This window comes from Salmo salar, chromosome 10 (genome assembly GCF_965601325.2).
Source record: "Salmo salar chromosome 10, fSalSal1, whole genome shotgun sequence".
NCBI lineage: Eukaryota > Metazoa > Chordata > Actinopteri > Salmoniformes > Salmonidae > Salmo > Salmo salar.
The window spans coordinates 14,086,984-14,103,061 of NC_138300.1; the positions used below are offsets into that span (position 1 = coordinate 14,086,984).

General features: G+C 42.0%; 1 protein-coding gene across 2 annotated transcripts; it reads right to left on the reverse strand.

The window, feature by feature from the left end:
* Nucleotides 1-1,127: 1,127 nt before the first annotated feature.
* Nucleotides 1,128-15,720, reverse strand: elov7 (Elongation of very long chain fatty acids protein 7). Of its 2 annotated transcripts, XM_014215721.3 has the most exons (8): nucleotides 15,455-15,720; nucleotides 4,109-4,208; nucleotides 3,782-3,972; nucleotides 3,303-3,383; nucleotides 3,053-3,109; nucleotides 2,850-2,955; nucleotides 2,270-2,406; nucleotides 1,128-1,990 (listed from the first exon to the last, which is right to left on the reverse strand). In XM_014215721.3, the coding sequence occupies exons 2-8, from the start codon at nucleotides 4,167-4,169 to the stop codon at nucleotides 1,664-1,666; spliced, it is 960 nt and encodes a 319-aa protein (XP_014071196.1). In that variant the 5' UTR covers nucleotides 4,170-4,208; nucleotides 15,455-15,720; the 3' UTR covers nucleotides 1,128-1,663.
* Nucleotides 15,721-16,078: the final 358 nt, after the last annotated feature.

Genomic DNA, 16,078 nt, shown 5'->3' on the forward strand with positions numbered 1-16,078 from the left:
AAACATATTGATACAACAGTAGCTAAGATGGGTAGAAGTCTGTCCATAATAAAGCGCTGCTCTGCCTTCTTAAAAACACTATCAATAAGGCAGGTCCTACAGGCCCTGGTTTTGTCTCACCTGGACTACTGTTCAGCCGTGTGCCACAAAGAGGGACTTGGGAAAATTGCAGTTGGCTCAGAACAGGGCAGCACGTCTGCCCCTTAAAAGTACATGGAGAGCTAACATTAATGTCAAACTCTCATGGCTAAAAGTGGAAGAGAGACTGACTTCCTCCTTACTTGTTTTTGTAAGAGTTGTTGACAAGCTGAAGTTACCGAGCTGTCTGTTTAAAATACTGGCACCCAGCTCGGACACCCATGCATACCCCACAAGACATGCCACCAGAGGTCTCTTCACAGTCCCCAAGTCCAGAACAGACTATGGGAGGCGCGCAGTACTACATAGAGCCATTACTAGATGGAAGTCTATTCCACATCAGGTAACTGATGCAAGCAGAGGAATCAGATTTAAAAAGCAGGTAAAAATACACCTTATGGAACAGCAGTGAGTGTGAAGTAATACATTGAAACACATGATAACATACGCACTATACTCATACGTACACATGGATTTTGCATTGTAGATATGTGGTAGTGGAGTATTCGTCTGAGGGCACACACTTAGTGTATTGTGAATTCTGTAATGAATGTATTGTAATGTTTTTAAAATTGTATAACTGCCTTAATTTTGCCGGACACCCTAGCTTGGCAGCAGCAAATGGGGAACCATTATAAATATTAATACAAAATACGTAAGAAAACAAATGAGTTGTACAAATATATTCCTGGGCAAAAGTTGCACTATTAAACTTTTTCTGAGGACAGAAGGGAAGAGAGACCCACTACAGAGACGAGGCCATTGGTTAACCATTATTCAAAGTACTTGGACATTGTCAATCACTGATCTTCAGGGAAGGCTTTCACAGCTCTCATAGCCATAATGCGTTTTTAATGCAGACTGAAATGTGTCAACTAAACTTGCGTGTAATAGGTTTTTGGAACGCTGTCAACCTTTGGGTCTGTTTAAGAGCTACACTATTCAACGAAGGTTCAAATTGTCATTAACATTTCCACCAGTAAGACCAGTTACTTAAAATGTAATTTATTGGTATTTAATTTAACATAGATAAAGTAACAAAATTCTAAAGCATACCAATATCATTAGTTGTTTTTGACAGTAAAACTATTTACAAAGGTGTGTTCAGGTTTGATGATAGAAACTGTACAGTGTCATCTGTCCACAGGGGGTCAGAGGGACATGATCGGATGGCGACAGGTGAGTAGTGGGTGTAGGAGTGTTTGTGCGCACATGTACGTACAGTATGTAACCTTTCATGGGAACTGTCTTCATTGGCAACATCAGTGAAGATAACATTAGGTCATAATAACATGTCTTCTCTTCATACATTGTGTTCCATAGTTAGTTTCCCAGTATAAAGAAAAAAACGGTTAATGTGGGGCCCCAACTGAGGAAATCATTGACCACGTCATTTCCCCGGGTTGTTGTGCGGAATAAAACTTAACGATCAGAAAATAAACATAACCAAAACATTCTTTGGAATCCATGGTAGTTTGTGCGGGATCTCATGTTCATGCGTCTTGGGTGTTCTTTTCCGAAGATCCTAGGACTTCTTCATCTTGCCCGCATGGGCACTGCCATTTTTGTGGTGACTGGAACTGTTGCTGGTGCCATTGCTGGTACTGTTCTCATGGTATTTACCATTGGCGACCAAGGTGGTCCCGTTGGCCTTGCCATTGAGGCTGGGCTTGGTATCCTGCTTGGGCAACCTCTTGCCCTTTACGTAAGCCTGGTACCAGAAGTTGGAGAAGAGCACAAAGAAGAAGGTGCCATACATCCAGATGAGGTGGATGAACAGGGGGACCTGGTAGTCACAGCTCTTCATGAAGTAATACTGGGTGGCGTGAAGGGACACCATCACAAACTGAACCTGTTGGATAGAGTTGGTGGAATGATGAGGAACAATACATATATGGGGATGGATGTTCTGAAGTGGCACAGTGCTTGCACTGATGAACAATGGTATTTACTACTTTAGTATTCTGCATCTACAACAGTCCCCACAAAAATCTAGTAAAGATAAACTTTTAGAGAAACAACTAAAAACAAAATGGCCACGAAGACCTGGCAATAGCAAACTACTGATAGTACAAATCCATACTGGAAATGACAAAGCCATATACATCTGTTCAAACGAACAAAAACATACCAGCTGGATGGCGGTCATGTACTTCTTCCACCAGAGGAACTTCTGGAATTGTGGTCCAGCCGCAGACAGGCCGTAGTAGGAGTACATGATGATGTGGACAATGGAATTCACCATGGCATGGAAAGAGCCCATTCCCCCTGGGGTAAAACACACAGAACACTTCAAACCAACCCTGCCCACATTCCACTGGATCCACCAACAAAATACCTTTCTACTAAGAGTTTCTTTAAATTCATGAATGAATGGGTGATGAGCAGTTTGTGGTCTGTATTAACAGCTAATACATGACAGTCATTTATTTTGTTTCGGGATTCCTTCTGGGGTAAGCATGTCATCACGGGTAACACAAACACAATTTTAGAAGGCATGAACCTTTGGACTACTACACTTTAATTGAAAAGGCTCAATTTCCTCCAATAGTTTGTCTACTTCAAGTGGAATTGTCTTCCCAACATTTCACACACCCAGTATTACAATACCAGGCGGTAACATGACGATAAATGTTTTCTTTTTTAAATGTCAAAAGTTGAACTAGTATTCCAGTTGACTCGTAGAAGGCCAGGCAGTAGTGTGGACTGACCGGGAGCGAAGCTGACGCCCCACCACCAGGTCCAGGGCATGAAGGAGTGGTGGAAGACGTGCAGGAAGGTGATCTGGCCATGTTTCTTCCTCAGAACGAAGAACACCTGACCCAAAGAGTGGAAGGTCAAATACAGCGATGATCACCTCAATGTGAACAGAGGGAGAGACACCAAATCTAAGGGAAATAATCTGAAGTCTTACCGTGTCCAAGAGCTCAATGAATTTGGAGAACAAGAATAACCAGGCCACTCGAACCATCTAGTGAGGGGAACAAAACATGAAAAGGTGAGAATTTGGACAAAACAGCCTAGTCTAAAGATAGTATTGATACAATGGATCAGTAGGAATATTGTAAGAATGTTGACCTTGTCATGCATACTTTCTTTCAAAGAAGATGCATCTCATGACCATCACGGGGAACCCATGTGTGAGGCGAAGATTCAACACTTACTCTAAGGCCTTGGGGGCTGTCTGAGTAATCAATTGCGTCACATCTCCATGTGTATGTTGTGGCCCAGCCAGACATCAAGAACTAAGAACACAAGAGGACAAAGTCAGTTTAGACATACTGTAGCTACCGGTAGTCAAACTGGATTGGTAGATTGGAAAGAACCCATACTGTTATTGACATAAGCTTTGTGAATATTGATTATATGGAAGTATATCGGTCGTCTTTATGTAAATCTCAAATCTTATTTACCTCTTTGCCTCCTGCCTATCTTGGCAATAGTAATTTAGCTAGTGTTCTAATTATCCAACATAATCTGGCCAAGGAGGCGAATGACCCATTTAGATAGAGCTGCCACATACCAAACACCCAATATACTGCCAGAGAAAGACTAGCTCCAAGTGCTGTTGCGATGCCTCTCAAAAGAACCAATCAAGAACCTGATCTTGGAGAGACAAGAGCTTTGCTTCACAGTGTCTCACCTCATAGACAATAAAGGTTGACATCGCCACCATGGTAAAGTTGTAGGCGATCATGGCCTCCTTGAGCTGGAAGGGCTTGCGGTTGGCCATGAAGCGAGGCCCAGCGACTAGCACGAAGAAGATGTAGGTCAGCAAGATGGCCGTCATGTTCACCGGACTCTGCATGAGTGGGTAGCCCCACAATCGCGGGTCTGAGAAACAGAATATTCTCAGAGTTGTGAAAATACACTACAAAACAGGTCTATGAGCAATATGTCAGTTAGCGCTTTCAAAGTACACAAAGCAGGGGTACAGTCAGGTAATTAACTATGTCGAAAAATACCTCACCTGTTCCCTTCAAGAGGAATTCGTAGACCTCCATGGCTCTAGCACCAATGTCCTGAAGCATTTTGACTAGCTTCCCCCTGTGGTACCACTACACAATCACCTGTGGAAAAGCAAATAGATAAGTCATTATGTCATTTTAATAATAGCTACTACACTTAGCAAATACGTTATACTGTATATAGAGGTAAGTGTAATATGCTACTGCAATACGCTTATGTATTGATTTACAGGGCATTCCGAAAGTATTCAGACTCCTTGACCTTTTCCACATTTTGTTATGTTACAGCCTTATTCTAAAATGTATTAAATAAATAAAAATGTCCTCATCAATCTACACACAGTACCCCATATGTCATTATGGGGTATTGTGTGTAGATTGATGAGGACATTTTTATTTATTTAATACATTTTAGAATAAGGCTTTAATACATTTTTGCAAATGTATTACAAATAAAAATCAAAAATAACTTATTTACATAAGTTTTCAGTCCCTTTGCTATGAGACTCAAAAATTGAGCTCAGGTGCATCCTGTTTCCATTGATCGTCCTTGAGATGTGTTTACAACTTGATTGGAGACCACCTGTGGTCAATTCTATTGATTGGACATGATTTAGAAAGGCACACACCAGTCTATATAATGACCCACAGTTGACAGTGCATGTATGAACAAAAACCAAGCCATGAGGTCGAAGGAGCGCTGAGATAGGATTGTATCGAGGCACAGATCTGGGGAAGGGTACCAACACATGTTTACAGCATTGAAGGTCCCCAAGAACACAGTGGCCTCTATCATTCTTAAATGGAAGAAGTTTGGAACCACCAAGACTCTTCCTAGAGGTGGCCGCCTGGCCAAACTGTGCAATCGGGGGAGAAAGGCCTTGGTCAGGGAGGTAACCAAGAACCCAATGGTCAGTCTGATAGAGCTCCAGAGTTCCTCTGTGGAGATGGGAGAACATTCCAGAAGGACAACCATCTCTGCAGCACTCCACCAATCAGGCCTTTATGGTAGAGTGGACAGACGGAAGCCACTCCTCAGTAAAGGCACATGACAGCCCGCTTGGAGTTAGCCAAAAGGCACCTGAAGTACTCTCAGACCATGAGAAACAAGATTCTCTGGTCTGATGAAACCAAGACTGAACTCTTTGGCCTGAATGCCAAGCATCACGTCTGGTGGAAACATGGCACAATCCCTACAGTGAAGCATGGTGGTGGCAGCATCATGCTGCGGGGATGTTTTTCAGCAGCAGGGACTGGGAGACTAGTCAGGATCGAGGGGAGGATGAACAGAGCAAAGTACAGAGAAATCCTTGATGAAAACCTGCTCCAGAGTGCTCAGGACCTCAGACTGTGGCAAAGGTTTACCTTCCAACAGGACAGTGACCCTAAGCACACAGCCAAGACAACACAGGAGTGGCTTTGGGACAAGTTTCTAAATGTCCTTGAGTGGCCCAGCCAGAGCCCAGACTTGAACCCGATCGAACATCTCTGGAGAGACCTGAAAATAATTGTGCAGCGACATTCACCGTCCAACCTGACAGAGCTTGAGATCTGCAGAGAAGAATGGGAGAAACTCCCCAAATACAGGTGTGCCAAGCTTGTAGCGTCATACCCAAGAAGACTCGAGGCTGTAATTTCTCCCAAAGGTGCTTCAACAAAGTACTGAGTAAAGGGTCTGAATACTTATGTAAATGTGATATTTCTGTTTTTTATTTTAAATACATTTGCAAAAATTACTAAAAAACTGCTTTTGCTTTGTCATTATGGGTTATTGTTGAGACGAAAAAAACAATTTCTTCCATTTTAGAATAAGGCTGTAAAAGTCAAGGTGTCTGAAAACTTTCCAAATGCACTGTATATGCTATGCTATTGCAATACCTTAATTTACTGACTTTACAATGTCATTACAGTGTCCTTACCCAAACATCATTTACGGTATTAAACATATCTGAGCGCCTGCATCAAATTAATAATTTTGTAATTACCCAAAACCATCAATCCTTGTTACTCCCCAAAACATAAAATACAATAGAACGTCATAGCATAGCATTACTATGGCATCCCTTTACAGCTGGTATTTTATTTGGCTTCATGACATGAGAGAATTAGAAAGGAAATGTGTGTGCTGCAGTTGATAGTCCTTGTTCAGCAGCAGAGTGCTCTGCTTCTGAACCAGCATCACTGACCCAAACGGGTTGTCGTCAATGACCCAGCATTCCACACTCTGCCCCTCACATCCCAGCATGCCTTTCCCCTGTCCCTGCCCCTCGGCAGACATGGCCTGACAGTAGAGGGGAGGGGCTACAGGAGACAGACGAGCATCCCACAGCACAGAGGCAGCCCTCGCCTCAGTTTGGGACTGCCAAGTACAGGAACCAGGCCAGAACACAGAACACAGAACAACGGCAAAACACAAACTCTCCCTCTCTGCTCTCTGCTCTCCCCAAATGACCCCCGGCCGTGAGAGAGAGAGAAGGCAAAGGCGACAGTCTTTGATGTTTCAATTTGTTCTAGACCGGTCTCAAGAGATCAAGGTGCAGACATAACTACACTGACTGAAGAAGGGAGATCAAACAGGCTTATTTGAAGACATGTTATCTCTGGAAACAAGCAGCATAACACAGGTGTGATGGTTTTACCTCAGGTTTATAAGGAAAATTCGATTGAACTAAGTGACCTGCAACTTTTATAATCTACCAAACTACAAGTATTTTAATCAAACAAACAGTAAACATCTGATATTTGGATGAAAATGAAATATGTAGATAAAGTGAAAAAAGTGAAACTGTAAACATTTGTTTTAATCATTTATTTTGTTGAAAACAAGGAATGTTTTTTGAAATATGAAGAGGTTTGTGCGTGTGTGCATGTGCGTGTGTGTGAATGTTGCTGACTTTCAGACAGAGTTTCATGTCTCAGTTTTGACAAGCAGGTCTGAACCAATCATAGACATCGATGTTTCACAAGTTTGGACAGCACAGTATATAGTGAGTACAGTACAGTACAGAACAGTAAAGAAAAGTAGAGTGTATTCAGTACAGTAAAGTAGACTTTAGTTCAGTACTGTAGAATATGGTTCAGTGCAGTAGAGTAGAGTAGAGTATATCACAGCAGGGTAGAGCAGGGTTTCCAAACTGTTTCACTTGGGGCCCCCCTTCCAGCATTGGGGAAGATCTCGTGTTCACATTTTGTCATGTGATGCAAAGAAATTTCAGCAGTTTTTACGCTAATTTTCTTGCAATTCTTTACATTTTGTCATGTCAGAGACCTGGCCGGGTGGTGCCAGAATAACAACCTATCCCTCAACGTAACCAAGGAGATGATTGTGGACTACAGGGGCTGTAGTGGAGCAGGTTGAGAGCTTCAAGTTCCTTGGTGTCCACATCAACAACAAACTAGAATGGTCTAAACACATCAAGACAGTCGTGAAGAGGGCACGACAAAGCCTATTCCCCCTCAGGAAACTAAAAAGATTTGGCATGGGTCCTGAGATCCTCAAACGGTTCTACAGCTGCAACATCGAGAGCATCCTGACTGGTTGCATCACTCCCTGGGATGGCAATTGCTCGGCCTCTGACCGCAAGGCACTACAGAAGGTAGTGCGTACAGCCCAGTACATCACTGGGGCAAAGCTGCCTGCCATCCAGGACCTCTACACCAGGCGGTGTCAGAGAAAGGCCCTAAAAATGTTCAAAGACCCCAGCCACCCCAGTCATAGACTGTTCTCTCTACTACCACATGGCAAGCGGTACCGGAGTGCCAAGTCTAGGACAGAAAGGCTTCTCAGCAGTTTTTACCCCCAAGCCATAAGACTTCTGAACAGGTAATCAAATGGCTACTCGGACTATTTGCATTGTGTTCCCCCCCCATGTAACTATTCATGTACATACTACCTCAATTGGACCGACCAACCAGTGCTCCCGCACATTGGCTAACCGGGCTATCTGCATTGTGTCCCACCACCCACCACCCGCCAACCCCTCTTTTACGCTACTGCTACTCTCTATTCATCATATATGCATAGTCACTTTAACCATATCTACATGTACATACTACCTCAAATCAGCCTGACTAACCGGTGTCTGTATGTAGCCTCGCTACTTTTATAGCCTTGCTACTGTATATAGCCTGCCTTTTTACTGTTGTTTTATTTCTTTACCTACCTATTGTTCATCTAATACCTTTCTTGCACTATTGGTTAGAGCCTGTAAGTAAGCATTTCACTGTAAGATCTACATGTGTTGTATTCGGCGCGCGTGACAAATAAACTTTGATTTGATTTGATGTCTAATGTGTATACATGTAACATTTGAGCGACTCATTGGAAAGTTGATCTGGATATTTCTGACAAGTTGTAAATAGCTCTTTAAGGTATGTAATGACTGACATGACAAGAGGAAAACTGATGATGCACTACCCAATTTACAAATGTCACCTTGTGCATTCTACTATTACAACTTTCAAGACAGTTTAAAGCTGGACTGAATTCCTTTAAAAATATATTAATAATTTTTTGGTGGGGACCCCCGCGCCACCCATGCTGACTGTATTGTATACTTAATTAAACTCTACTGTACAGTACTCTAATGTACTGTACTCTACTATACTGAATTAAACTGCACTTTACTCTAATATACTGTACTCTACTTTGCGCTACTGTACTGTACTCTACTGAATTAAACTGTGCTGTACTGTGCTGTCCAAACTTGTGAAACATAGACGACTTTTCATTGTCATTTAGCTTACTGGGTACATTGTTACAATGGGGATGATTGTCAGATTGTGACAAGCAACCCTGACATCAATGCTAATTAAGATGCTAGTTACCACATGGCTTGACCTAGGAACTCACAAATAAGCTTGAAATAAAGCTCTCCCTTTCCACCTTTCAATAAAAGTAATTGTTCATGGATACCCCCATCGTACAACGATTTATGAAAGAAATAACAAGCATATGAATATATACTTTCGCCCATGAAAAATACAAATATTACTCTCACCTCAATGTTTTGTGATCCTGACCTTAATTGGCCACATGGATGACCTCTGCTATAGAGGACACATTTTTATATTGGAAATTATTACACAGCCCCCCCCCCCAGGTTTTTAAGTAATAAGCACTGTGACAACCAACTCATGAGACAACCAAACCTGGTCTACCCTATTTCTGTTCTTGACAAAAGCTCTCTAGGCCTATTCCATATAGGGTGAGCAGTCAATGTTATTGGTCAACAGCTGGGATGTGTGGGTGCGGTCCCATCTCACTACACTATTGAGAAATAGGGATCCATTGTTCAGAGCAACCTACACTGCCCTCTCCCTGCACTTGGAGTACAGTCTAGTCCACGCTCAAACAACACCATTAAAGGTAATGATACACTACGTCTACTAGAGTGTGCAGTGGGAGAGTTTGAGGCCAAATGAGAGGGATATCAGGACCAAAAAAAGACATTGCGGAGAGTATAGAAAAGTGTCTTACCATACAGCAAAAATACACAGTACAGAATCGTCATGGACTGAATCAAACAGTAATGTCTGAGCATACAGAGAACAGTATAGAAAACATTGTCAAAGTGTACACAGTTGAATCAGAGGGACCCTACATAAATACAACAATAGTCCAAGTGGAAGGTCTTCTCGCTCAGCTCCCATCCGCTGGTATGCTCACGGAAAGCCCTTTCAATAAACCAAACACTAGGCTGGAGGTCTTTAATACAGCAAGAATGTCAAACAACACTGGTTTTCAAGGGGGACAACTTAAGGTAAGTGCTTTGTTGAGGGTGGCAAACACACAAACTTTTTTTGCGTGTACATGTCAACAGTTACCCGTTCATGCACTTCCACACCGTTTGAAACTTTGCCCGACATGATTCAGATTTATTCAAGTGGTGTAAATGACGACCTGTGACCTACTTAAATTGAACCTATGACAAACAAAAGTTTGTCAACACTAGGTTAAGGGAACTAGCTTAAGTATGCACTATTCTGAAAGGTGTTGAATAGCAAGCCATTCCCTTTAATCTGTTTCAGCATCTGTACTCTATCATGAGGAAAATCCAGTGTCTTGTTCTTTTCCTTTTGACAGTGACAACCCACTGGGCAAAAACTGGTTGAATCAACGTTGTTTACACGGCGTTCCAACTTTTTTAAAAACACGCGATGACGTTGAATCAACATGGAAAACCGATTGGATTTCAAAAAAGTCATTGGCGTAAGGGAATTGTCTTTTTTTCACCCAACTTTTGACCTAAATCCAATGACATGGTGACATTTGTTTATTTCAGGTTGAATTCAAGTTTGTTGACAACTCAACCAAATGTAAATCAAAACTAGACGTTGAACTGATATCTGTACGCAGTGGGAAAGAACTTGATGTCAGCAGCCAGCCATTTTCAGACCAACAGAGCTTTCTGTAAAAGGTATGGACTTTAATCATCTGAACTGCAAACAAACCTGTATGCAAAGGTCACTGGCATTAGGTTATCTGTACTGTACATCTCTTGAACCCTGGTAAAGGTGAGGAGTACCAGTAACTGTAGCCACAAGGCATAGCAAATGCACACAGCGAAGAGGCAAAGGAATGCCCCGTTTGCGAGATCCAATCTAGTGGCCAATGGCATCTGCACATTTTGTTCACCTGGATACCTTCAAGGACACCGATTAAAACGGCACGGCAGGGGATATCAGGTTAAACTCCTACTGTCTTGATTCCGTGTGTGATCATGACAACATTCCTGAGCAATGTGAGTGGAAATCTGACACGTAGGCTTCTAAATGTTAATGCACGTGTCACATTATGGATACACCACCTGGAAATGTCAAGAAAAAGCCTGCAACTAAAGTAGAGGTTAGCATTTACGCAACCACATTTTATTATGAGTTTCAGGCAGAAAAGCAGAGCGTCATGGACGCCGACAGGTGAATAGGGCAAAGTTCACAGTATGCAGGTCCACAGTGCATCGGCAGGCCTCGGATCTTCCTGGCTGTTGAATGAATGCGCACGTGTCGGTGTGATTGTTGTTTCCATTCCGATTCATATCAGAGACCAAACATTTCAGGAAGCTCTTACACGAATAACTGTGGAGAACGAGTTGAGTCGGCATGAGCAACATATCTGTGGTGCCGGCACACATCGCGGTGCCTCTAACTCATCTATCGTCTGTCTTGTTCTGAGGAGAAACACTTTCATATTAAGTAATCACGTGAACATTCTGACAACTGTTGGAAATCTATTGTAATAATCTATTGTTCCTTCAAACTCTAGACAGACTTGTGAGTTGTTAAAAATCTCACTGAGTAATTGGATCTAACTGAATGGAATTTACTGCCAGAGATCTGAGTATGGTGGACAGAGGAGCAGTTTGTAGTGAGAGGCTTTCTAATAAGGATGTAACATTCTTCGATACGCATCGGTCCCCGATTCAAATGTTTAAGGTACAAGTGAATCGCCGTTTCACTCAATTATTTTGCTCATGTTACATTCTTTCTACCTGTTAACCACACCCTTTTACTTTTTCCACATTTTGTTGTGTTACAAAGTGGGATTAAAATTGATTAAATTGTCAGCGATCTACACAAAAAACTCTGTAATGTCAAAGTGGAAGAAAATGTCTAACATTTGTAATAAAAAAAAAAGAAAGAAAGAAAAAACATGAATGATTAGATAAGTATTCAACCACCTGAGTCAATACATGTTAGAATCACCTTTTGCATCGATTAAAGCTGTGAGTCTTTCTGGGTAAGTTGGTTGTTGATCATTGCTAGACAGTCATTTTAAAGTCTTGCCATAGATTTTTAAGCCGATTTAAAGGAAAACTCCACCCAAAAATGATATTTTAGTATTTGTTTAATTTGCACATTGTTGACCTAGCTCAAAATGTTTTGCTTGTCAGCAATCAAGTTTTCAAGATATGTAACTTTCAAAATACAGAAATCCTCCCTGTAAGATGCATTTTGCATCATATGATGCAAAACACAGCATCATATGAGGCAAAATGCATCATACGGGATGATTTCTGTACATTTCTACTCCTGAACTTATTTAGGCTTGCCATAACAAAGGGGTTGAACACCTGTTTACTATAGATATTTCAGCTTTTCATTTTTAATTGATTTGTAAACATTTCTAAAAACATTATTCCCCTTTGACATTATGGGGTATTGTGGGTAGGCCAGTGACAAAAAAAATCACATAATCCATTTGAAATGAATGCTGTAACATAACTAAATGCGGAAATATTCAGGGGTTTGAACACTTTCTGAAGGCACTGTACCTGCTGAATGAATTTTATTTCGATTGTTCAGATTCACAATCAGCAATCATTTTGGTTTTGCTTTAAACAATCAGTGTATATGGTCCTTTTTAGACACACAGGGTAAAGTTTATAATTTCACAACAAGGACAGCAGTCACTTTTGCGAGAAGCACTGCATGGCCAAAGCAAGAGGAGATTGGGGTGAAGTTGGTTTTGAGATTGGGGTGAAATCCAAAGTTGCGTTTATACATTCATTGGCTATGTCATAGCTAATTTATAAATGCTAAATACTGATACATTTCTGGCTCAAACACTTCATCTGCAAAAATGACAAGTTAATTAGTGGGTGATGGTTAGGCTTGGGCGATATATACCGTTTATACCGTATACCGAGGTATTTCGAAATACAGACGGCAGGATTAACTATAAATAAAGTATAACTATAAGAAAACGAAGATGTGTCAAATAAATGATATCCAGCTCAGGGCTCCAGCTATGCATTTGGTTTGCTAACACACACACGCGCGCCACACACACACACACACACACACACACACACTCAGACAGATCCAGCTCAGAGACGCCCAGCTCAGGAGCTCCACCAGCAGCAGGTTTTAATTTAGAACGGAAAATGAATGAGTTTATGCGCATCGAATCGTATCGCAGCAGTTGAGCCGAGATAACTGAGACGCTGATCACATTTGTTCGATTCATTATAAAACGATGTTGCGGGATAACAGTAGTCCTTGAGTTCTTATCTGACATCATCATCACTTCAATCTGGCCATCTCTAACGAATGCCTCAAGATGTACCAATCACATGAGCTCACTACAAACTCTTGAGCTTTGAAACGCCACTTAAGGCTACATATTGCAAGACAGAAGGGCGCTGTTTCAGTCGATTGGATGCAATTTTGGACTAAGATGTGAAGGTAATCTACTTTTTGAAGTTATTACTATTATTATTTTTACAATCAGATGAAAACATCATGACTGGTTGTGTTCATGCCACATTGAAAGATAGGCTAATACATATTTACAGTTAAATTGCATGTCGTTACTATAAAATCCACAATAGAACTGCTAAAGCAGTCATTTGTACGGCTCAAGAATGACATTTTTTTTAATAACTTCAATTTTTAAAGTCATGCCACCCTCTGTCCTTGACTTTTCCTAAATACATGTAAGTCTATAATACACACTGACGTTGTTCTAATTTTAATATGACAAACAGAACTGTTGTTGTAGACATTTTTTATATGGTTTTCCCCGTTGCTCCTCCTTCTCTCGACAGTCGGCCCTGCTCCCCCTCTTCTCCCAATAGTTGAAGAGGCCGTGCCCAGTTGAAAATCACCCCGATATTTGCCTCGAAAGTGAACCGGAACTATACCAAAACTAATATCACACATATAATAAGAGATTAAAATAAATGAAGTAGCCTCAAGTATGATGGGGAAGAATGGATGAGTTGATGAACGAGTGGAAGCGAACGATGCATAATTACGTGTTCACCAATTTTGAATGAAGAACAGGGCGGGCCATTCTAATGTATTGATCTATTCTTAGAATCTCAAAATGTTATGTCCTCTATCATTCTACTCCGGCCTCCTTGGAGTACACAAGAGAGCGTATGTAATTTACAACGGCAAGAAGACCAAGACTAATGCATGCACGAGTTAGCATTGCTACAACATCTGAAGGAAAACAACTCCGATGGTGGGGAAGAAAAAAAATCATTATGACATCTCTGATGAGAATTCTTCTGATTCTGAACCTCAACCTGAACCTGAGGGCTAAACGCAAAAAAAATTTGCAGAATTGTGCACACTGAGCAGGTGCCCACGCCACCACCAAATGAAACGGTGCGACTGGAGAGAGGACGGCACCGTTTGGAATAGAACACGCCGGTGAGAATTCTACTGGCTACTATCAGCACATCATGTCGTCACTGCGGGAGTAGGCCCTACACATCAAGCAAGAAATAAAATCATCAATGCACTCAACAGCTTTTGTTGTTTAGGCTATGTGAAATGGACATTCTCCAAGTGATAATGGACTTTTTGACTGCTGTCTTATCTACACTTATATTCATAATGGCATTATTGCTTTTGTGACGATTTTTACTATTATCTAGCAGACTTGGCGCTTGTAATGATGTTTAGGCTACTGATGTTTTCATCTTTTCACCATGCATCTTGCTGACCGTGCATTTTGGTGGTTGGGGTATTCATTTTTATTTCGTTTAATAAGAATCTTATACCGGGTTCCAACACCAATGATTTCTGTTCCATAGCTGTAACAATGGCACTCCACGAATACAATTTATTGAACACTTATTTTTTTTAAATGTACATATATCCACATAAGAGGTGGAGTGAAAACAACATGCCCCCCTATGGAAATCAAATGACCATCCAACAGATTCAATCACCTTAACCAGAGGGTCACAAAGTCCATGTGCTACACTACCTCAATTCCATGAAGGAAACACCACATAGGAATAGCTAACCAGCTAACCTTACTGTAAACAAATAGACAAATGTAGCCAATTGATTTACCCCTTTTTGGTATTTAGAGACTGCCTGCTCCAGAATGGATGGAGGAGATACTTCCACGAAGGTATCAACCTCGACCCATCATGTGATGATAAGCCATCTCGAAACCTTGGCCAGACGCTATTCTCAGTGACTTCACTATTGACATTGAAAACCCAGAGGAGAGGCAGAGGAGAGGAGGAAAAAAAACGTCCACAGGGAGAGGGAGTCAAGGAGGAGCCCATTAGAACGAACACACAGTGCAGCATCTGTTTAACAGGAGTGTCTGCAGGGCTGCTATACCTACTGTACCCACACACACTGGGTTTTCTACCGCCGCACACACACACAACGTCCAAACAATGTCTATGTGTTTACCCCAGCCTGTTAAGACACAGCCATTCCCTGAGGTGATTACAAGACCGAAAACCAACTTAGGGACACAAACCCGACCGGTAAAAACCATTGGCTCAACAAGTGGGCCAGAATTAGAGAAAGGGAGAGAGGGGTTAGGGTTAGTTTCCTGGGTACTCCATCTTGTGCTAAGTGGGTGGACTTACCTCGTCGTTGCTGTGGTAAATGTCCTGTTCTCCTCAGAGCGGGCTAATGGATGCCAGTGTGGACGCCAAGTCCCGTTCACCGCAGAGGACAGCTTGCTAGCTCTCCCTGTCCTGATGGAGAGAAGGGCCAGGACAGCAGTCGAGGGAGAGATATGGAGAGAGAGGGAGGGACAAAGAGAAAGAGAGGAGGGAGAGGGGGAGTGAGTTAGAGAGAGAGAGAGCAAACTGACAAAGTGTGACTGGTACTGCTGCCCTCCAAGTCCCCACCCTCCCTGACTCATAAACACAGTGGATGAATAACTATTTCAGAAAAAGAGAGCAAGGCATAAAGAGAGGGAGGGAGCGGAAGGGAGGGAGAGAGAGAGAGAGGGTTGAGGGAGCAGTGGATATGTGTCAGTGAGAGTGCAAGCCAGACAAGTGAGAAAGTAAAAGCAAGAGGGAGCTGGCCTTCTATTTCAACCGGCGGTGTGAAAATTAGTTTAAAAAAGGGTCCACTGGTCTGGCTGGAGTTGCCCCATCCCCCTCCTCTCTCCCCCCATTCCTCTCACAGAGGTAAACACAGCAGAATATGGCATCCTCCTGCGGCTGGTTTCTCTCCCAGGGGGCGGGCTGATAATATAATTC